General features: G+C 42.5%; 3 protein-coding genes across 4 annotated transcripts; 1 reads left to right on the top strand and 2 right to left on the bottom strand.

The window, feature by feature from the left end:
* The first annotated feature begins 447 nt into the window (after positions 1 to 447).
* On the top strand, positions 448 to 1,104 carry LOC129599413 (uncharacterized). Its single transcript, XM_055497637.1, has one exon. It carries the CDS (start codon positions 448 to 450, stop codon positions 1,102 to 1,104), a length of 657 nt encoding a protein of 218 aa, XP_055353612.1.
* A 2,458-nt stretch (positions 1,105 to 3,562) lies between these two features.
* LOC129599409 (gonadotropin-releasing hormone receptor-like) lies at positions 3,563 to 10,985 on the bottom strand. 2 transcript variants are annotated; one of them, XM_055497629.1, is made up of 8 exons: positions 10,778 to 10,985; positions 10,470 to 10,706; positions 8,599 to 8,732; positions 6,803 to 6,962; positions 5,711 to 5,924; positions 4,459 to 4,653; positions 4,165 to 4,245; positions 3,563 to 3,893 (listed from the first exon to the last, which is right to left on the bottom strand). In XM_055497629.1, exons 2-8 carry the CDS (start codon positions 10,701 to 10,703, stop codon positions 3,739 to 3,741), a joined length of 1,173 nt encoding a protein of 390 aa, XP_055353604.1. In that variant the 5' UTR covers positions 10,704 to 10,706; positions 10,778 to 10,985; the 3' UTR covers positions 3,563 to 3,738. The 2 variants fall into 2 exon arrangements, with proteins under 2 accessions (XP_055353604.1, XP_055353605.1); XM_055497630.1 differs by having other exon boundaries at positions 10,859 to 10,974.
* Positions 10,986 to 14,916: 3,931 nt separating this feature from the next.
* On the bottom strand, positions 14,917 to 16,758 carry LOC129599408 (solute carrier family 2, facilitated glucose transporter member 1-like). Its single transcript, XM_055497628.1, has one exon. The coding sequence runs from the start codon at positions 16,652 to 16,654 to the stop codon at positions 15,080 to 15,082; it is 1,575 nt and encodes a 524-aa protein (XP_055353603.1). The 5' UTR covers positions 16,655 to 16,758; the 3' UTR covers positions 14,917 to 15,079.
* Between the last annotated feature and the right edge of the window lie 6,207 nt (positions 16,759 to 22,965).

Genomic DNA, 22,965 nt, shown 5'->3' with positions numbered 1-22,965 from the left:
CTTCCACTTCACCATCAAACATATTAGTGGATGTGATAACGGCGTAGCTGATGCAATCTCCCGCTTTCAGGTAGACCGGTTTCGCCGGCTAGCACCCGCAGCCAACCTCTACCCCGACAGTCTTCCCGACATATGGAGCGATTTACAGAGCAGCTACACGGCCTCGGTCAGCTGAACGATGTTGCGTCCATGCTACAAAAACAACACTTGGCGCAGAGTACCAGAAATACATATGGTTCCGGATGGCACCAGTTTGCCACGTACTGCCGCGCGCACGGTGAAACCAGCCTGCCGGCATCAAAAGAAACCCTTCTCCGTTTTATCGCGCATTTGCATTTGCGGAATGTTGCGCCATCAACCGCAAAGGTGTATTTAGCCGCTATTAGTAAGCTGCATGTTGAACGTGGCTTAACTCCGTTCGCTGGCTCAAACGTCGTGATGCGTGCAATGGACGGTTACCAGCGCTTATCTGGACAACAACGTGACCAACGCCTGCCCATCACGCTGCAGATTATGCGTCACCTGAAAGACGAAATATCGAAGTCCAGCCTGCCTTCCCTCGATAAGAAAATGTACTGGGCAGCCTTCACTGCGGCTTTCACCGGACTCTTGAGGGTGAGCGAATATACCGCTGCTGCGCCCAATCAGTTTGCAGCCAAGCAGACCCTCCTCTTGGAAGACGTCACACTCCACACAGATTCTGTCGTTCTGAATCTGAAGTCAACAAAGACGGATCAGTTCGGGTATGGTTATCGTCTGTCACTGCGCAAGACCGGGCGTTCCGTGTATCCCGTGGAATCCTTACGCGCGTACACAGCGGTTAGGACGACCATGGCCAGCCAACGTGAACCGCTCTTCATTCAGTCTAGCGGTGCCTACCTTACCCGCTCTGCAGTCGATTTCACCTTGAAGAAACTTTTGCGTGCGCTTCCGGATCACCAGAAGTACAGTACCCACAGCTTCCGCATCGGCGGCACAACGACAGCCGCCTTGGCAGGATGCGAAGACAGCCAAATTCAACGTACCGGCCGATGGAAATCCGGATGTTTCGCGAAATATATCCGCGGCACTGTGCCTGTCGACGGCATCAATCCTTACCGATGATTTGTTTGGGGTTTTGTTTGGGGCCTTCGGTTGTGCAGGGCACTGGTCGCTCTCCTCTGCCGACCCCCGGTCGGCCGGCTTCTCGTTGACCCACGGTCACCGCACTCAGCCGATTGCCGAGAGTACCAGCTTCCCAGCAGCCGGGGTTCCAGTGCCCACAGTGGACTCCGGAAGCGGTAACATTAATCTTGTAATAAAACTTTTACTCGTGTTTATTTGATTTTAATTCGATAATATGATGCTTTCCTTTCCAATAAATATACTGGCGAAATAACTGCAAAAAGATATTGCGGAAGAATGCTTGGGAATTTGGACTTTAAGAAAAACTGCAAACAAAAGGAATCCAAACTGTGAATAGTTTTTCAAGGTTGTAGAATTACTGCAAATGACTGCAACTTACAAATCAAATCTAACTAGAGCTGTGGACAATTCCATGACACTGATAAGGAAGGGGCCGACACGTTCCCGCAGATCAGGAGACAACGGCAAAACTATAAAGCCAATATCATGGAAAATCTCATTTTAATATACTGTGTAGGTAGATCCGATGAAAAACAAAGGAAATGATACCGGGCATAAAATGTCACACTGGCAGATTAAACTACTAAGGCGCATTAATGTGTTCTCACTGCTAACCATGAATAATCAGTTCGGCGGTGCTTACGAACAGGATTTTTTTGCCTATATGTGACGAAAAGAATCTGCAGGGTAGGAGCAGATTAGTCGGTCATGGCCATGGGTGAATGTACAATGTCGACACATCGAATGCTGTTTTATAAGGTCTGAGCCAACAAAACTCACAACGTTCCCAACAACATGGGCTGTCAAGTCCGCTTCTGTTCAGTGGGCACGCCGGGCAGTGTACACTTTAAAGCCAGTACATCAGTTTTCGAAGAACCAGCTGACACGCAGCTGACACAATGACGTCCCAAAATCTTATAATATTTTGAAATTTCAGAGCACCTACAAATATCTCCAGAGGTTAAATAAAGAATTCGGCAAATTTTCAACAGTTTTTCTATTGTTTTAATGTTAACTTAACATTCCCCACCAAGGACATACCTTGCTCGCATCCGTTCAAACGTTGTAAGTGCTAAGAAAAACGTGATGCCGCAAAGATTAAACACGATCAGTTTTCTGTAGAATACAGGCAGTAGTTATCAGATGTTTTGAATAAGGAGTACAGGGGCAGATGCCTGTTGATGCTGGACATTTATCGTAATTAGCGTCATGACTAGATGCACGGGAAAGGCGGAGAAACACGGGCACTGAATGCATGCGCCCGTGACCTTTTGGGGTCCGCACGGGATTCGGCTGCGTTCACGGAGTCTGTGAATAAGCGTGGGATATATGAACGGAATGTCGGCGCGATTATCGGCTGTTTAACAATACTTACAAAATTGATTGTAAGTTATTCCTAATTTTTGACATCACCTTAATTGGATAACGTAATCGTTCCCAGGTTGTGATCTGTTTTCAAGAATACCGTATTTCTAAAGCAGATTACATGCAAAGAGCACGCAAGTGGCACGGTGCTCTGTACCTCTGGTACAACCGATACAATTTCATAGTTTTTTAGAACTTGGAGTATATTTAAAGTATTTTCCAGGATCCCGTCCCATGTTTCAATAATCGCAGCCTATTTATTCTTATATGCTGCCTTTTCCCGTCTTACCTTCACTCCATGTCCTCCATCTCACCTTCACTTCACTCCTTCACTTCACTGCTGGAAAGCGAGCGTGGAGCTTTCCGAAACCACGTATAGCCGATTGGAAGTGCGCTTCCGTGTTCATTTCCCACGATTATATATAAAGTTCGGCGCACCTTTTGGTGTATGTCGCTAAATATATAGTTCAGCTGACTAGCAGCATAACCGAGCCAGTTTTATCAAAAACATTTTACCAAGTTTTTTAGGTTAGTTTTTTCTACTCTGTCCATAAAGCGGCTCGTAAGTAAGGTGGAACGTTAAGATTGCAGTAAACCTGTTGATGGTTTCGTTCAATCCTGGTTGTATTATCAAGACTCCTTTTTCATAGAAACCGGTATTTCCTCACATATAACTACTTCCAGCACTGCACCTTAATCGTACATTACTGGTCAGCATCATTAGTGCCTACCACTTCAGCGTCTTAGCAGTTTTCGAGTGTAAGTGTGGGTTTGCTGGATTTTAATGACTCAGTTCGACAATATAATATCAACGTCCTGCACAGCATTAGCAACAATGTCAGCCGCGGGCGGGCTCTTTTTTGGTGCATTTAGCCGTAGGACACCCCTCGGCCGCCGATCCCAACGCGAAGGGTTTTTTGGCATGTTTACTTGCATCACCAGAATTTTTGTAATTCCAGGTTGCTGTCTGCTTATGCAGGCATAACCGCCAGTGGCGGTCATGCCTTATTTAAGGTTAATCTTATTTCATCGCTATTCCAGATATGATACGGAGTATAGTAAATTTATTTAAACAGGATGAAGCTATAGCACAAATTCCGTACCATAACAGAACAGTCAAAACACCAAATATCCCTGTCGCAGTCGCTGTACTTGTACCACCATTAAAAAGGAAATTATCCAGTAAAACAAGCGTTTTACACGTAGACTATGATACGACAGTGTCGGCAGATGCAAAACCAGAATAAATTATGCAAAATACGGTACGTGCTCTGTAGAGCAAATGAACGAGAAAATAGAAGGTCGTCTAACTGTGTAGTGCCATTGTTGGTTGCTCCAGATGGAATGACGGGTTAACAAAAATCCGCCAAAAATAATCGGATTGACCACCGAAAAACTCATTCCTAAATTTATTAAAACAAAATAATGTCAGGCGGCTCGGGACGCTGCAAATTCTTTTCAGATAAAATATTTTGCTGGTTTCTTCAGGCTTGCAAGAGTAGCCCAAGGCGTAAAATTCACAAAGACACCGGTATCTTGTTAACCTGCATGTGTTTCCTGGAACGTTTTATATTCAGTTTATTTTATTTGAATTTATTTAATGCTTATATTTTCTTCAGAATCGCGCTTCGCTTTATGCTTGTGTTTTCTGATTTTCATAAAACCAACGCTTACCCAGACAAAAAATGATAGTCATTGTCCGAGAGGAGATGCTCCAGTGGAACAAATATCCCAGCATTCCCACATAGTACGGCACTGCAAGCACGAGGGTACAGTCAAACGGATTGTTTCCTTGATGTTACCGACTGAATTAGTCTCAAGGAATACTACGAGAACGCGATCGATCTGTGTTGGAGTCAACGGAAAGGAAGTTTAATTTGGTCATTACGCCGTAAGTATAGTGTATTTTTAGGTAAGGTACAGTACTATAAATACTTTCCGTTTGTTATACCTGCTGATCAGACTTACCCCAGCAGATAACAAAGCTGGCAGCCGTAATGAAAGTCATCCACAACGATATCTGCCGGGTTTTCCGGTACATCCGTTTCCCCTGGCCCGTACTGCCCGGACACAGCATCACGGTGTTCTGCATACTAGACATGGAAATGCTGGTTTCTTCTAGGTGGCACTGACATGGGCACATCCTCAAATTAACGACAGAATCTAAGCAAGAAAAAAGAGCTGAATTAAATCTTTTTCATGAAAAATTTAGGTAATAACTGCTAGAACCACATACTCGTGTGATGTAATAATTATAAATACATGCATAAAGTGTGTTAATACACGGACTCTCTCAGAAATGATCTCGTTGCTTTGGAAGTTGCTAGTAAAACTTTGATTTTGAGCGGCAGCATGTCACTAGTAGTTTTTCAGTACTAAGAGCTAATTTTAAGTATCGCTACCCGACTACTGCTCTCGCTCGAAATCGTTGAACGAAATCTCGCAGAAACTATATTTTGTTGACCAACACCGGACCTCGCTTCACATCGGGCAGCTGAAATTCGGTAGCCGACGAATCGCTGGCCGACATAGTGTAGAGCACCATGGACTACATACAATACATGGACTACATGGACTTGTATTTTACATAATCCTGCTGCCCAGTATATAGATTGTTGCCATTCACAGTAGGTGTTTTTTTAATTTTTTCATATCTTCGTTTTTCTTCGTTTCTTTTTTTTTCGTTTTTCTTATCTTTTTTAGTTTTTCCTTACTATCGTGCGGCAAACCTGAGGTGCTAGTTGTGATTGTGGATGATGATCATTCAGCAAAAACAGAACTCAAATTTGCAGTGTGTGAATCTGGATATACTGTATAAGGGTCTAATAAATGGCGTGCAAGGATACGGATTACGCATTATATTATGTAATTCGCATAAATCTATCGATTCCGGTGAAAAGTGTGGGTGCGGTAAATGCTCAGTGGATTAACAGGTGTGTTCCGCTAAATACAATAAACCTAAGTCACGTGACTATGTTGCATTAACAGTACATATTATACACTATATTGCACATTAGGAATCAGTATAATTATGTTTATGTTGAATAATATAACAATAAATATCAACACGTGAGACACATTTCAAGCACTACAGTTACGTGATTCCAGAGCATTACAAAAGCTTATATTAATGGTCATTAAGGAAACACTAATCAAAGCACCCCGGAATCGCAACAAAAAAATAGTGTGATATGGTCTCTTCTGATGATCGACCGCCTACCAGGACTCCCGGCTGCAATCCTTGATTCCTTCGTAATGGCCACGGAAATCACCAAGTAGCAGACAATAATAACGCACAACGGGACCATGCACATGACAATGAGGGTGGCCATGGTATAGGCGAGCTCTTGGTCGGTGCTCGAGTAGAAGCCATGCGTTACGCACTGATAGAATTTAGCGCAAATCGGCGCACGCTCCGCATGGAAAATCACCGCCTACAAAAATGCCGACTCAGCGAAGATGTTTTCGTTAAGATTTGATTATATTACCCATGGAGTTCTAATCTGGAAGGATGCTCACACAACAGCATGATTATTTCCAAAAAGTTGCCGTTTTTCCGTAAATGTTTCGAATTGTTGCTTTTGAAAATATCTTTAACGGGTATATTGCAAAATCACTTCGTGATCATACAAAATACGTTACAAAATACGTTATTTTGGTATACAACCTTTTCAAAAAGTGGTTTGAATATCTCATGAAAAATAATGCTGCATCAGGTGTTTTTGAGGTTTTTATTTGGCTTATTTTTCATGAATTTACATATGTCTCGATGGTTTCACATTAAAATTGCTGTACGAATTTGCATTTAATAGAGTCGGAACCATATATTAACTGTCTTTCTAGCACGTGGTTATTTGAAACAACGACGGCTAACAGACAGCAGCTGCACTTTAAACATACCTGCCTTTTTCACGCATCTTTCCTCTGCTATATTTTCTAACGTACGTACTTGGGCGCATTTAGTTCTGGAATAACTTTACGGAGCGAATACAGCATTTTTTTATACACGGGCACATTTGTAGACTGTTATTTTCCGTGCAAACCTCTAAAGGATTTATGTAGAGTTGTTTTCTTTGCGTAAAATTCCAAAAGTTTTAGAAACAGCCCAGCCTGTCTGTGTTCAGTAAAGTTCAACTGTTTTCACATCATTCACAACCGATCCAAATTGGTTGCTGGAAATGTTTTATTGCCGCCCAAGCTGCTTTAGCAGCCTGACGTAACTTTTGCCACGCTATTCCCAGTTCAACTGTTGTGTTGCCCGTACCGGCATAATTTTGCTGCATATTTTGTAGCAACCGACAGCAGATCTCACCTGCGGTACACTGCACAGTGAGGAGACGACCCAGGTAAATCCGCTGATGATTTTGACTCGGGATTGACTCTCCGCCCTACTGGATTTACTCAGCGGAAAGGTCACAGTAATGCAAGTCTCAATGCTTATCCCGGTGAGGATCAGGTTGGTGGCGTATAAACTGAAAATATCATTATTACATATAAATCAGTGTTCTGCAGCACATGACATCCGGGTTAAATATGGAGAAGACAACAATACTTTACGAGATAATTACTGACGTGAGCGCACGCGCAAGCATTAACCGCAAGGGATGAGCTGCAGCGAATTACTGCGTGCCGGCCCCGATTAAGCGCCGCTTATTCTGCTTTGCAGTGAACCGGTTTTTCCGGTGGCGTTGCAGCAGAACGAACGATGCGGGTTGTGTCTGATTTGTTTGACAAAAGAAATGGATTTGCTGAGGAAATCATGTGTGACTTAATTAAAGGGTAATGTGGACAGTGACTTCCTGAATGTCTTGGTAGTGATCAAATTAGGTTGGCTGATTTTCTGTGAGTGCGCTGCGTGCCTGCTAACATGTAAGGAGCCTTTCTATTGATCCGTTTTTGTTCTGACAACACAATACCGGAACGGACAAACTGCCTCCTGGTCTGATAATGGGCAGTGCATTTTCATGGAGGGCTGCAGCTGTTTAACGTGTAACGAATTTCTAAAAACCGTACTTAAAAATCCGTTTATGTTGAAAATACTTTGGCTTTTGCCGGGAACGTTCCCGCCGTCTTTTCGAATGATGAGCGAGTAAAACAAACAAGACTAGGCGTTACTCAAATCGTCAAAGATAAAATTTGGAAACTGCAATAACTGTTGCCCAGTAACACGTCTATAATCGGTAAAACCATGCATCCGCCGGGTCTGAAGGACGGCCACCGAAATTAGACCGCTATTTCCCTCCAAGTAGCTTTCATAGAATATTTTTCAATATGGCCGGCAAAAATATTGCATCCAAAATTTATATTATCTTAGAACCGCGGAATATGCATTTGTCCGGGAAGTCTAACTGAATTTTTTTAAACATTCTTCATAATCGTAACATTCACCTTTTCTACTACAGATATATACCGTAATTAAATAAAAAGCATTTTTAGATCCACTGCTGCGTTTTGCATGGTCATGCAGTGCCCGCCAAAAGCGAGCGTACATTCCTGGTTAACATGTTTATTTATTTTTTTGGTACTGTCGGGTATCAGCTGCAAAATATTTTCCAGCCGGAGGCAGCAGTAATGTTTGATACTGCTCTGTTACCATCAGTTCCTTGAAATTTTTTAAATTCACTCATGATTATGAAATTTAGCACTCCAGGTTTCCGCTTGGCTGGGATATTGATTTCTTTCGGCAGCATAAAAATGAAGTGAGAAGCGAGTTAAAATGATACATGCGGACACTGAGCGTGCCGGCAATATGCGGAGCGTTTGTCTGACCGATTAGCATTGCCAATGCTGGCAGCGGAGACCAGCGCTAACAATGGCACACATAGTCCCTAGTCGACCTTCATTGTATTGTGTGCACTAACAACAAATTCCCGCCGTGCCGCTAAAAAGCACGCGTGTTTTCCAACTGGGCTGTAGCGGACCATCGGGGAGTCAATTACTCTGCTCGTGGCGCGCCTGATCATTACATCCGGATCCTGCTAGCTGCACCATACATACTATCTGTACGCACGATACGGAAGTCAAACATCAACACACCATTATCTTGCCCGATAAAGGTCCGGTCCGCGGAAACGTAAAATGCAGTAGTGTGATAGTTGTAAAACGCACCTGAACATTTGGCAAAACTTGATGATTCTGCAGAGAAAATCCCCACCCAACCACTGCACGGTGATGTTCCAGATCCCGTCAGCCAGAAGACAGAACACCGACACCAGCAAATTAGCCGCAAACAACTGCAATAACTGCAAAAGATAAACAAACATAAATTACCCCGCTGCAAAATTTTAAAACGACAAATCCTATAAAAACAACAAAACAACAAACCAGCCGGTTAATGTTAGCGTGCTAAAGATACTTGAGTATAATTTTTTTTATGAGCAAATTCTTCGATGATAGAGCACGAAGAATAGCTCAAATTGGTGACACATGTACAACGTAACAAATCGCTATTACGGATTACAAATTTTATTAGCAGCCGGTAACTGCAAATGTTAGGCGAGCCCGTGCTGGTGGTTGTATATGTTTATGTGGTATATACCTTACCCGTGCTGGTAAATACTTATTAGGGGATTTAAGATTAATCATTTAAAGCACCACCACCACGGAAATCTTTTATGGTATTTGTTTATTATTATTACTACTAATGATGATATTGTTTATTATTATTATTACTCTTATGCAAATTAGTAATATCATTAACTGCATACATCGATACACGCATGATGCAAATCTCTAATAATTATTGTGATAACAATTAAACTGACTGCATTCTAGCAAGTCCCTTATTTTTCTCTCGGGGCATTTTCTTATCGAGAGGTGCCTCATTTCAAAATTATCAGTTATTATGACACTGAAGCGCTCAAGTGATTAAGTTGTCACTCTATCGTCGTCTCGTCTTACCCGTACTCTCCGCATGCCCGCACCTATCTGTGTGCGCATCATTACGCTGATTTGGTAAACATACTTGTGTACGCTCATTAACACCCGTCGTATTTCACGTTCGATTGATTTTGTGTAATATTTCTGTGCATCGTTAACGCAAATCTGTTGATTCCGCATTAGCTTCCTTCCAGCTAGCTAGGCAGCGCATTTGCAAAACCGTTTCATACGTTTTATTGCTCCTTGTTCAATAGAATTCTATCGAATCTATCGAATCGAATAAGGAGCAATAAAGCGTATTTCTCGCAGTATTGCGGTTGTAGAAATACTGCTAAAAAGCCGCTTCTTGAAACGAAAATAAAAAAGAAAACGAACGGGAGTTTTGAAAACTTTTTAATACAAGAACCGCATTACGCTGCCACACCAAGCGGTTTATAGAATGCTGCAAGTGTCGCAAAAGTAACTAATTCTCTAACTTTATCAAATTTTCAGCATTTTTGAACACTTTTCAGCAAAATAAAATTGCATTATACAGAGCAGGGTTTCCACTACAGTGCAGAATCTACGGACATGCGTAAAAGATACAGCAGATGTGCGTTACGGCGCTTGTGTTAAAACAACCCTACGTGCCTTTTCGGCAGTTTTAAATGAGGTGAGGTGAGGTGAGGTGAGATGAGATGAGGTGAGGTGAGGTGAGGTGAGGTGAGGTGAGGTGAGGTGAGGTGAGGTGAGGTGAGGTGAGGTGAGGTGAGGTGAGGTGAGGTGAGGTGAGGTGAGGTAAGGTGAGGTCATTATGAGCACAATGGCCATTGGCCAAAACCACGAAACCTGGGAACCGGTACGTATTCTTTTATGGTCGTAAATTTCACACGTTCATATTTTTCTCGACGGTCTGCAGGAATCATGATGAGGAAATAGCTCAGCAGATGGTTTGCGCAACTTTTATCTTAATTTATATAATCATAATTATTGTAAGTATGATTTGGATCGATTTAGCATAACTACTGTGTGCCATAATGATGTTGCAGTAGATAATTATTCCACGGCATACAATTTATTGTTACAGAATAATTCCAACTAAAACACGATTGTTAACCTACCAGTATGCTTAACGTCGAATGACGATACAAGGCACTCTTCAGCAGTATCGCAATCATGCTGGCATTGAGTACCACACCGAAACCGGCCAAAACGAGCAGGATGCTGATGTGGTTATATCTCTGGGTCAAGTAGCCGGGATCACTCTGGTCCACAAACATCAGCACGTCCACCGAGCTGTTTACCGTGCAATTTAAGCGGGCATAAAAGGCAGCGTCTTCTTCTGTGAGATCCATGACCTATGGATATCACAATCAATTGTGTAACAACCGCAGTAAAAAAGACAGGTGTATCTCTACAGCCGATTCACCTCGGAGGATTAATAGAAATCCACGCACAGCGGACTAACGTGGCGAAGTCGGTTTAAACGACTGTATTAAAGAAGCATTACCACGGAATATCCTTAACGCGATTCTTTTTAGACCGGAATAAATAAGCCTGCGATTTGCACTGGAAGCGCCATAAAAGTGGCAGACGTGTGGATCAACCCACTTTATTGGGGTCGGAGAGAAATCATATGGCTAAGAATACACAGAAAAGGAATGATGGTATGCTACCTAATAGTCGCGGGAAAATAAGCATGTTATGCCGGCTGCTTAGATTGTAACTGTGGTGTTTACGTGGAGTTGTGTGTATGCTGCGGATCAACATACGAGGACGGGTGTTGGATGTGACACTCTGTTTAAAGCAGTCGCTCCTCTCCATCAGTGCTTTTCATTATACAGACCAACTGGCTGGCATCGACCATCCCACATACAGTACTATACCACCCACCTAAGCCTTAGGCGCGGTAATTACTATAGAAATTATTAAACCATTTCCAATTTTACAAGTTTATTTTATGAAATGCAATGTCAAAGTTATGGAAGCCGAACTCGAAGAGCAGTAAACTGGTTATCATGTTCGGCGAATGCGTTCAGCGCCGTCAAAATACAAGCAGCTACACCAGTCATCATGTTCCTGGCATTCTGCAAGGAGTTATTTATCGAACTGGTTATTTGTAAGCTATTTTAAAATGGTCGATAACATCTGACCAACCCAAAAGATCCGTTGTTGTTGTGTAAAAAGAAATGTTTATTGGATGGTGAACGTAAACGCGGAAATGTATGGAAAGCTTAGATCGGTCCTGATCTCATTTAAAATTTGATTTTATAAAATTAAGTAGATGAGGGAAACAAAAGGAAAACAGGTGTAAAGGGAATTGGCCCGGTACATGTTGCCAGATTTGGGTACATATACGAAAACAACCACTTTTGCACACTCCTAAACACTTTTTTGCATCGTTTTATTGCTTTCTGTAGCCAAATGATTTGTGTACATTGGTGCGAAAACCGTTAAATTGTGCGCGCAACATCCGGTTGGGAAGTTATGGGCGAAATAAGATTACGAATAGTTTAAATGCAAGCAGGTGTACCAAAAGTCTCATTATGAAGCGATCTTTTTAAAGTTTTGCGCAAAACGGTATATAAGAATAAAGATCGTTTCGACACGGAACCAGGTTTCCATGATGATTTTCAAATTTTAGAATGAATTTAAAAAATTTTAAAATTCATTTTAAAATTGGAAGAAATACCAAAATTCTGTTTGCGTGTCAAAACGATCTTTATACTTATGTGCCTTTTTCTGCAACATTTGGAAGAGATCGCTTCACAATGAGACTTTTGGTACACCTTCTTGCATTTAAACTTTTCGTAATCTTATTTCGCTCATAAATTCCCAACCGGATGTTGCGCGCACAAATGGTTTTCACACCAATGTACACAAATCATTTGGCTTCGGAATGCAACAAAGCGATGCAGAAAAGTGTTTGGGAGTTCGCGAAAGTGGATGTCTTCGTGTATGTACCCAAATTAGGCACCATGTACCGGGCCATTTCCCTTAATAAAAGCCACCAGCTTTGGTGCTTGTATGAAATAATTAATGACCACTCGGTACACTACCTTTCACAATCTTTTACTCCTTGCACCATTTTTTGCAGTTTTTTTATTCCGTGCTTTACCCTTTTCTATCTTTTCGAGCGCTACATTTGACTCCGCGCTCCACCATTCGGTACTACATTTATCCTGTGTGCACGACCTTTAATTTTTTGAACTATTCACATCAAAGTGATTCCCGGAACTGTCACTTTGTTCTTAACAGCTGTGATAACCGCGCAGTATAGAACATCATCTGATGTGACAAAATCGCTGTCCCGTGAGTAAGGAGCTTTCGGCGTTCGCGTGCCGGTTTTTCTTCGTCGAGTTTCATCGTTTAGCAGTTTGCCAACAAAATCATCTCGAATATTGATGTACTACTCCAAAAATGTAGACAATTTATGTGGTTTTAGGTCAGGTCACCGGTTTTCGATATCATTGGAGATGTTTTATGCATTCACCCATCTTTCGTATCTTGGTGTTCCAAAATACAGCTCCATGCGCTCAAGTTTTCTGTGACCTGTGGTGGCTTGGGATGCTACGGCAAGGAAAGATGGCTTTGTGTCAAGGTCAGTCTGCATTCTCAAAGCCCGTAGTGAGAAATCACGGATGGGAATAGTCAGGGCCGTCGCGAGCTTTTCGGGAGGGTGGGGGGCGCTATTGTTCTTCCCGAGGGCGAAGTATGGCGCCGAATGCGCCAGTCCCGATTTTTTTAAATTTTATACGAAGTATGGGAAATTTTAACACTTTTTTCCCGGAAGGGGGGTAGCGCGCCCCCCCCCCCCGCCCTCGCCACGGCCCTGGGCATAGTGCACCGAAAGAATCGCCCTTTCCTTTTTTTATAAAGCTAGCGTGAGAACATTTTAGCTAGCATGCCGTATTCACAGCGGAAATCCTAACAACCCACATATGAAAAATAATTTAATAAATGAGTTTTTGTTATTTCCAAGGTGTCATCGCTTACGTACCAAAGCTAGTCGGCATGTGTAACTGCCACTAACTGGTAACAAAAAGTATCACAAAGTGCGACGCAATCGATCAGATTTTCATATTATGGTACGAAATACATTCTGTATGCAGTACCTAAGTTCACTTCTGAGCGCTGCACAACTACCACAAAAGAATACTTCGGTTCGGGCACCGATACCATAAAGATCGCTGAATGGCTGGAGTGATGTCATGTTTTACTAAAGTATATTACAATGCCGCCGTGATTGTATGCCGCCGGCAGCCCCACGTAGTAGTGGATTCATCAAAGGTGCCGCCGGCCGAAATGAGGATACAGTCTACAGGACGTTTTACGCAGCATCGACCATTCTGCTGGATTTCAGCGAAAAGGCTGGTGTACATGTGGTTCTTTTGGCCATCAGCTTCTTTGTCATTTAGCTGGTATGATTCGACTGATACGCGCAGTCCAAAACCCCTTTTTAGCACGATTTCTGTCATTTATAGTTGAAGGATTCATATACATTGACTTGATGTTTTCGCGTATGTACCCAAATTAGGCACCATGTACCGGGCCATTTCCCGTAATAAAAGCCGCCAGCTATGGTGCTTGTATGAAATAATCAATGATTACTCCGTACCCTACTAATCACTATCTTTTACTCCGTGCACCATCTTTTGCAGTTTTTTTATTCCGTGCTTCACCCTTTGAGAACCGTTTGTACGCGTACACAAGTTCGGTTGTCGACATACGGCGTTTAAAATGGACACATGGCTATAATAAGTCGAATCTACAGTAAATCAACATGATGTTCATAAAATTTTCCTGAAATTGACAAATACCTATTTCTTTTCTGAAATGAAAATAAGCTACAAGCATACCAAAACATTCGATCGCGACATTAAAGATCCAATATTCTCATCATATAAGTTATTATTTCGTCGTAGTGCCCAGTTGGCAGTTTGTTAGTAATTTAACCACGGAATATCGCACAAACTGGCGTTGCTAAAATTTTAATGTTGTGTTAAGGTCTGTAGTGGTACCGAAGCCACAATACATAGCACATTTTAATCCTTATCAGTGTTTGTGTTGCTGTATCTGCATTACACAGTACATGCAGACAACGTAAAAATTTTTAGGTTCTGTAGTATTCGGAGAATAGCAGGAAGATTAACAAAGCAGCGAGATGGGCGTAACTGCAGTCTAACAAAATAACCAAAGCGCGTTTTGACCGGAATGTGCTACCAAATGCCCAACACGCTATTTAGCCAACCATCTGCGAAAACATACATACTTCCGTTTGAATACCTTGGTATTTATTTATCAAAAACAAGCTAATTACTTCAGTTCCAAGTTGCAGAGGGTTTAGTTATTATCTAATGAATAAATGTTTTGGATGTTGATTTAATTTAATTTAATTTTTTTAAATTTTTTTAGAATAATTTTATTTTTAATTTAAATTTCTTTATTTAAGCGTAACACTTTTACGGAATGGTTCACGCCGATGGTAGGTAACGCGACTATTTCCTCTAATATTTGCAAAATGATTGTTTCGAATTGAGCAGTGCTTCATATTTGTCGGCAACGGTTTTCCATCGCTTTAATTTTCAGGCTGCTGCCACAAAGCAGCAAAGTGGTACAAAGGCAAACTGTATGACAAACGTTGCTACGGAGCATTGACTCCTATTGCAAAACCGTTCTTTTCAGTAAAGATGCATCGAGCGCAGTTTTCCCTCAGGGCGTTGCGCGCCGTTCACTCATGCAACGCATGCTCGCTAATAAGTCTTTCATCATGCAAATATGTCTGTATCTCATCAATAGTTTTTCCTTTAGTTTCCGGCAACTTCCAGGCCACATGCACTGTTCCCAGAATGACCAAACCGGCAAAAATCAGAAACGTGTACTGCTTCGCCGCATGCTGCACAATCGGGAACAAAAAGGTCGTCAGGATGGCGGACGCCCAACACACTGACGCAGTAAAGCTGGCCGCGGAGCTATGGGCCTCCTGTGGAAACAGTTCCCCGGGGAGGATCCAGGGAATTGCCGCCGAGCCCAGCGCAAAGCACACAATAAAGAACGGCAGACACGCTGCACTTCCATACTCCGTTCCCTCGACACCGCTCTCCGTTATACTAGCAAAAATAACAAAGAGGATAAGGGCGACGATCATCCCGCACTGGCTGATCAGCAGCAATGTCCGGCGTCCCAACCGGTCCACCAGGAACATCGAGATGAATAACGAGGCGAAGTAGCAGCACCAGACGCCCATCGTGGCGTATACGGAATACAACTGTCGCAGTCCCACGCTGTCGAAGATGGACGTGGAATAGAAAATCACGCACTGGAATCCGCAGAACTGGTGGACCAGCATGGGGACGGCGGTCAGGACGGTGATTTTCCGCAGGTACGGATCGGTGAAGAGGCCCCACACCGACACCTTCCGCATTCCTTTCATGTGGTTAACTTCCATGTGCATCTGCTCGATTTCGTCCTGGATGTCGGAGGTGCCACGAAACCATGCCAGCGCTGCCGTGGCATGCTGCACATCGTTATTCTCCATGTAAAGATACCGCGGGCTCTCCGGGCAAAATGGAAGCGCAATACAGGACACCGCCACCGGGATAAGTACAACGCTGACCAACCACGGCCACCCCGTTTCCGTCCCCAGCGCCGACGGGAATCCGATTGCCGTGGTGGCGATTAATCCCAGCACGTACATAATCGGCGGTAGGGTTCCAGCGGCACCCCGCAGGTCCGGAGGGGTGATCTCCGCCGTATAGACAGGGGCTACCACGGAGCCCACCCCGATTCCCAGTCCTATGACAATCCGTCCGACGAGAAAGAGCTCCCACGCTGCCGCCAGTGGTGCGAACGAACACATGACGCAACCGGCGGCCAGCACCACAGCTCCGCACATCAGAGACCGTTTGACCCCGACGCAGCGGATCAGGGGATTGGTCAGCAGCGTCCCGAAGAGGGCGCCGACGCACAACATGGAGGAAAACAACGCCCACAGGGTGTTCAGTTCCGTGTTATCACTCAGCACCCGCGCTTTTTGTTGAGATGGGATGGCGCTACACCACAGCGCCAGGGTAGGATCGGCAGTGGCGTTGGTGAAGTAATCGGCGTTGGTTAAATTGCCGGTGATATAGTTGCCGCGGAAAATGCCACCGAAACGATGGCATTTGACGGAGCGGATCCAGTTCTGCACGATAAACTGCGGAACGTTGAGAGCCGACATGCTGAAACTGTGCGTGAACCAGGTCCCAAAGGTGGCGGCCAGTAAGGCCAGGGCTAAGCGGAAAGTAAGGTGGCTGTGTTCAAACATGATAATTTTGATGCTTTTTCTTGCTTACGGATCACTGCGCGTGAAAAACAAACAAGACGGAAATAGCGTTAACACCAGTTTAAGCGGAAGCTTGACTTTTGAGTTAAAAATGCCTTTAGGTGATACCGCACCACAGCGCACTTTTAGCGCAGAATTAGTGAGAGATTTTCTCTGCAGAATAACTATAAAAGGTGCTGGATTATCATTCGCTATCCACGTGAAACTGTGCATGCAGTCTTACTGCAGACAACTTTGATGGCACTACAGAGGTACAAGCCGACCGCAATTTGAAAGAAAATTTGTGTTCTGCAACGTGAAATGTACGATACCGCCGGTGGCCGTATGTCAGATCGCATTATAAGTAACACAACTGGCTGCCTGATTAATGTTGTTATCCAAAAATTTTTTACAAAACTCATAGGTACGGGAAGACTGCACAATCACCGCGAAGACGGTGCATTAAGGTAAAAATTCTCTACCTTGCACACTGAAATGTTTGGTTGCCTTAATGTTCGAGATTCTTCAGTTTATGGACAGCATAATTATGGCTATTGTAGAACGGCTATGGAATCTGATAATGAAAAGCGTACATACTGATCCGTGCTGAAGAATATTCGTTACTGTACCGGAAGTATCAAATAGCGAAACGTAGTTTACTAGTGGATAATGCGTAGGTACATGCTGACATTATCATGTTCTCTGCTCCTCAAATTCTACCCGGGACACGGGATTACGAAATGTGATACAGAACGAAAACTACCAAGCAGAAATACTAGAAATATTAAGATTTTTTTAGCAGAACCAGAGAAAAGCTTAACTGCAGTAGCATGACACGGCAGCAAAATTTTTTAGGGTACTCGTAGTTCATTAATCCTTCCCCCAGTAGTACAGTATAATATGATTTTGTTTGTGTATCCCAAATTAAGTATTGGTTGTCAAAGGTTGAACCGAATACTTAATTAATCTGTTCCTGTTAATCCATACATTTTTTGAAAAATAATAAAAAAGCATGTAAATTAGGAACACGCGGACACTGCATGGTCTTATAAGCGAAGTTGTTGCAGGATTACATGATAATTTATTGAAGGTTATTTTGCCATAGTTAACGCGATTTTTTATAATTTTCTTTAACGTTTTGTTCCAGCTACGTCTAGGAAGGGCGAGATCAGATACAGGTTCACGGGAACACTTCCTTGGTCATACAGTAACTAGATTTAGCGCTAGGACAGCGCAAAAGCGAGATGTTAAGAGGTTGCAGTAATTTCTGATTAAAAAGCTCGAAAACACCCATTTACTATACTCGTACTTTTCAGTTGAAATAAAATATTGATTTAAAACAGAGTGTATTAGCTGGCTATCACTCGCGCTTGGTGCAACTGTTATGGTTACCGAGTCATCCGATGAATTTTGCCAGTCACGCGTATTGCGGCACAACTTATTACTTATAAAAAGCATATTAGACTGCTGAAGCAGACAAAAGACCGATATAAAATTAATCGCGCCTAATTTTTCACAGTTGCTTCACAGTTGTTGCACAGTATATTTTGGGCATTAACGTTGTAATTTTCAACGCTTTGGGATTAAAAAACAGGAGCACGGTACTGTGAGTATCCTTGAGTATCGCATCCGTTAAAAAGATTTAACATCTACAAAGTATGTAGTAATATTCATCGTAGTAGTATGAGATTTGCTATAATGTGGCTCTGCAAAAAATCCTATTGAGAATTCCGTTTCGAAATGTGAATGCCGAAATAATAAAAAACATACGATATTTGCTAATTAATGAAACAAGTTTTTCCAGTACTGATTGGTTATTGTAAAGGTTGAAGTGGCACGAGGTTTTGATTCCTGATTCATTTATACACTCGTTTCGGTACCCGTATTAGAGGTGCAAGTATTAGTTCCTATCAGAACTCTACAGACATCTACTCGTATTACTACCGGCAGATGTAATGGACTGCCTTGGTTGTATTATTGGTAATACATGTATGAGTATTATTATGATGATATATTATTTTTTTATATTTAAGCATCTGGTGCCCGCTAAAAGCGAGTTCACACTTTGTAATACTATTTTGTTTCTCTTTTTAGATTTGCTTCTGTTGAATTAAATAGGGAAATTGACGCTCTATAAACGATTTTACAGTTGAAGCGGTAAAATCACTGTCCGGGTCAGTTTCCGGCTACAAGGTTTGGCCAACAACCGTACTGCCATCCAGGTGTCTCTTTGCTCTGGCATATCACTCATACGTTTCCTGGTAGTACACTATAAGTGCCGGCCGGACAGCTTAGCGCATGAGCTACCCAGCAAATTGACTGCCAATGTCAGTTGAAAGTACTACCGAAGGTCCAATGGCTCATACACTGCTGCCCATCCATTTGTATCCATCAGCACAGGAATCGATTGACCCGTCTTCACTGCCACTGGAGCGTAACTGTACAAGTGTACCGTATCAGCAAAACTGGTTTGCATTTAAATTTTCGCACTTACAGTCTACCTGTTATCTGAGTCAGATTCCAAGCAAATGGTATAGTATACTGTTTAACTGTACAGAATAATTATGTTACCATGTAGTACGTACGACTGCGATCGGACGGCGTACCTAGCAGTATTCAGTTTGAACATTCTTATGTGAGAAAATTTTGGCGTTGCCATATCCAAATCTCGAGCCTGGTTGCTTAGCCAGTGTACTGCTGTACGAAACTCGTTTGTTTTGTCAAGTTGAAAATGTCCGAGATCGAGTACTTACAGTTTACAAATAATGTAGAATGACTATGAAAACTATTGTTATTTTACTGTATTGGTTATCTACACTCGTGTGGCATGTGAAAAACATACAGAATGTACGTAGTACCTACCGCGTACAAACGTAGACGAGCACTCTAATCTTCGAGTGCGCCGTATGTACAGTGTACAAGCTTGCAGATTAATTTGCTGGCCTAAAGTAAAGGAAGTACAATAAATACAGGAAGTACAATAAGTACAATAAGTACAGGAAGTACAATAAGTACAGGCTAAGCGCGACTCTGGCGCTTAACAGATAGGCATAGCTAGCTGCGGTAAGGAGCTGTTTGTAACCGTAGTTCATATAAAGGAGAATTTACACTTTACAGAGGAGTACAGAGGAGGAGAAGTATGTAATACGCGGCTATTTATAGAAGTATGCACTGCGGTGTAGCCCATGAATAAAAATCTTTGTAAATAAGGGGCGAAAGTAAACGCGTTCTACCGTTCCCCTGTACTGCTGCCGTCACCCGCCTGGAGTGTGACGTTACGGCAGTACATATGGTTAAATCTGGCGCGGTACATAAGCTCCATGTTTAGCCACAACGTAAAACTCCAGCCGGGCGACGGCAGCAGAACAGGGGAACACGTTTAGTTTTGCCCCTTATATTTTGAATGTAATGTGAACCGTAAATCTTTGTACATTTCAGCACCGCTGGCCTGCGCGCGCGCACCTTCAGTAAAAAATGTAACAGGGAAACAAAGACGCATATAGGGTGTAATTGTTCTCGTTGTATCTTTACGGAGGAAATAAATCACCGGCCTTGCAGAAACATATAGTGCCGTACGTACAGTACATACAGTGGAGTGTGCACTGTATACTCGAACGATAACAACGATCGGTTGGCATTGCTCAGGTGAGTGCGAGGTGACCATGTCGCTCGCCGACCCTCGATACAAGGAATGGTGGTCAATACATCCTCAGCCATGCACACACAATCGCAAACGTCAAACAGTTCTGTATTTTGTTGATGTTTTTCACCATCTTTGCTTTTGTTCTCAAAGCATAAGAGAACCGCCTGCACTTTATACTCTCTAGAGATGGTTGTTAAGGGTTTAACAAGAGTTGGGAATTTCGACACATCGGGTTTGGATATACCGGCAAAATTAAGAACCTTTCGACCCAGTGGACCCATAACTTTTCTGATGGCGGAGCTTAATTCAGGGCATTCTATTAGCGTATGCTGTTAAAGCGCGAAGAACAACCATTCCTTTTTGGCGCTGCTGTGACTATTAGGCATGGCGGTATTTCGTGTGGCATGTACCCCTTCAGGGGCGACATCAGCGTTTTGGGAACGGGATGGCTAATCATTCCGAATCGGTTTTTGCGCAAATTAATTGGCGGGTGATTTGCATACCAGAACAAGCCCTGGTTAAACCAATCGTTAATTAGTTTATGTCTCGCCCCCGCGTGCAGTTTCCATTTATGCGTGACAGATCAAGTGCGGAGCTGTTGAGATATTTTTCGTCGACGCCATGCTTCCCCGTAAACTTTGCTGTGCATCTGTACTTGCAATTATTCATTCTGTCGTGTCACGATGCCGCCTTTTAAACGAGCATTTGTATGTAAAATTTTTGCATTCCCTAACGACTCTGTTTAGTGAACAGCTGTTGCTGTTTTTATTAGAGCAAACATCGGTCACAATGACGACATTACCGGCACCGCAAGAATTCCGCCAGTTTGACCATGGTGGTCTCAGTTCGGGGGTGAGCGGCTCCATTTTGGGTGTTTTAAGGACGATCCGTGTGCTCTCGGCGCTGCAGATTGCGCTGGGCTGCACCAGCATGACAACACAGGGAGTTTGTAAGTAGAATTTTTATCATGCAACTTGTCATTGGTTAACTTAGTTAACCAAAGTTATCTCAGTGAAATGTCTTCAGTAATTTTATCAAATTTTATTAGCGGCATTCATACTCCTATTTAGTTACATTTAAATACATTAGTATACCTAACTTAGGCAGTTTGTATACCCTTAGCTTTTGCGATTCCAGAGAGTGTTACAAATCATCAATTTTTGAAGAACGTAAAAAAAAGGGAATTCTTTTGGCAGTGAGCTGTTGTCAACTCAGTGAGCTGTTGTCGGCTTTATGTTGACCGCGGTGATTATGCATCTTGTTGTGGCATAACCGTTAAGATGCAAATGGAGGAGTGCTACTTTAAATGCTTGGTTAACTTGTTAAGTGCTCTATGTATAATTGTACCACAACGATGACCAGCTTCCTGGATAAAAAATCTGCTCTTGGCCGTGATTGTCATGCACCTTATTATAGACTTACGTATATACAGATATGTACGGCAATAACTAACAATCCATTACCCACAATCGGTGCCCTCCCTCTGTAATAAGTTCCCTCATCAGCCATGTCTGAAGAATTGGGACAGCCCTAAAGTTACCACTCAAAGGGCGTTATTAATTAGAAGCGCCGAAAAAAAATAGTAAGTTGCGCTTGGAAATACCGCATTTTTCGAATTTAAGCGTCCTCCGCAACAGAAGGCCCATCTGCGGTATAAGTCTTCCCCAGCTTAGCTCAAAGTGTAGCCCCCTCCGTTTTCGGAGTATCTCTCTGTTAACGGTGTATGACAACAGCGCTAGCATAAAGGCTTTGATATTTTACCTTTAAACGCCTCAGATTCAGAAGCCCATGACTACTAATTTAAAAATATGGTAGTATACCCAGTATAAATGAAACGTTCTTGTCGTCATTTGTCTGTATGTAATGTGGAAAGGCTGTCTTGTTCTGATATTCGATGTGGACTGTGTGGTATACCCCGTAAACCACTAAATACTCGCAGAACGTTAACGGGCACAGTTTGCGAAAGTCGTGGTCACTGGCCGTTGCCGGGAACTACCCGGGTCTATCTGAAAAAGCTAATTAATTTTTACACTTCCAATATTATAATAACAATAATTATGCGAATACGTTATGCCATCGTATTAAGTGATTACGCAACATGCGTGAACGCATGTTGTGTAATCGCCTAATTTGATTTCTACTGCGTTTAGTTACACACTCCGATATAGTATATAATAATTATATAATAATGTAATAATTATAAAATATATAATAGCATATTAAGAACGGCACCCAGATATACAGATGTGCAGTTTTTGACTTACAGTCACAGATACTCAAGAGAATAGTACTCAAGCGAATCCGTGACAATAAAATTACAAAATAAAGTTTCACTATTAACCGATTTAGGATCGCTGTTTTTTTATATGTGAGCACTCTGTACACTACCTTTCCGGGAAAGGTAGTGTTTACCCTTTACTCCGTACACTTCCTTTTGAGGTAGGGAAAGGATTGTTTTAATCGATTATCAACTACGTACTATGCAGTACGTAAAAATTATTATACTAAATTCTCTTTATTTTTTGGCAATAGCCCGTTCAAATAAAAATTATCCGGCATTGGCAGGAGGTACTTATTATGAAGATCATTTGAAATTTATGCTTTAACCATCTTGCTTGCATTTATGCTTTTGAGGCCAACCAGCACCCTCAAAGTATACCCCTATTTTCTA

Source organism: Paramacrobiotus metropolitanus, unplaced genomic scaffold, assembly GCF_019649055.1.
Source record: "Paramacrobiotus metropolitanus isolate TYO unplaced genomic scaffold, Prichtersi_v1.0 Parri_scaffold0000145, whole genome shotgun sequence".
Lineage (NCBI taxonomy): Eukaryota > Metazoa > Tardigrada > Eutardigrada > Parachela > Macrobiotidae > Paramacrobiotus > Paramacrobiotus metropolitanus.
Note: the sequence above shows the minus strand (reverse complement) of the source record. Positions and strands in the feature narration are given on the sequence as shown.

Bases quoted from the DNA above. Each gene is read 5' to 3' on its own strand.
- LOC129599413 (XM_055497637.1), top strand. From the start codon at position 448: ATGGACGGTTACCAGCGCTTATCTGGACAACAACGTGACCAACGCCTG.
- LOC129599409 (XM_055497629.1), bottom strand. From the start codon at position 10,703: ATGGATCTCACAGAAGAAGACGCTGCCTTTTATGCCCGCTTAAATTGC. The intron at 4,654-5,710 runs GTAGGCGGTCGA...TTTCTTGCTTAG, and splicing joins GATTGCAGCCGGGAGTCCTG to ATTCTGTCGTTAATTTGAGG. The intron at 4,246-4,458 runs GTAAGTCTGATC...TCGTGCTTGCAG, and splicing joins CAGCTTTGTTATCTGCTGGG to TGCCGTACTATGTGGGAATG.
- LOC129599408 (XM_055497628.1), bottom strand. From the start codon at position 16,654: ATGTTTGAACACAGCCACCTTACTTTCCGCTTAGCCCTGGCCTTACTG.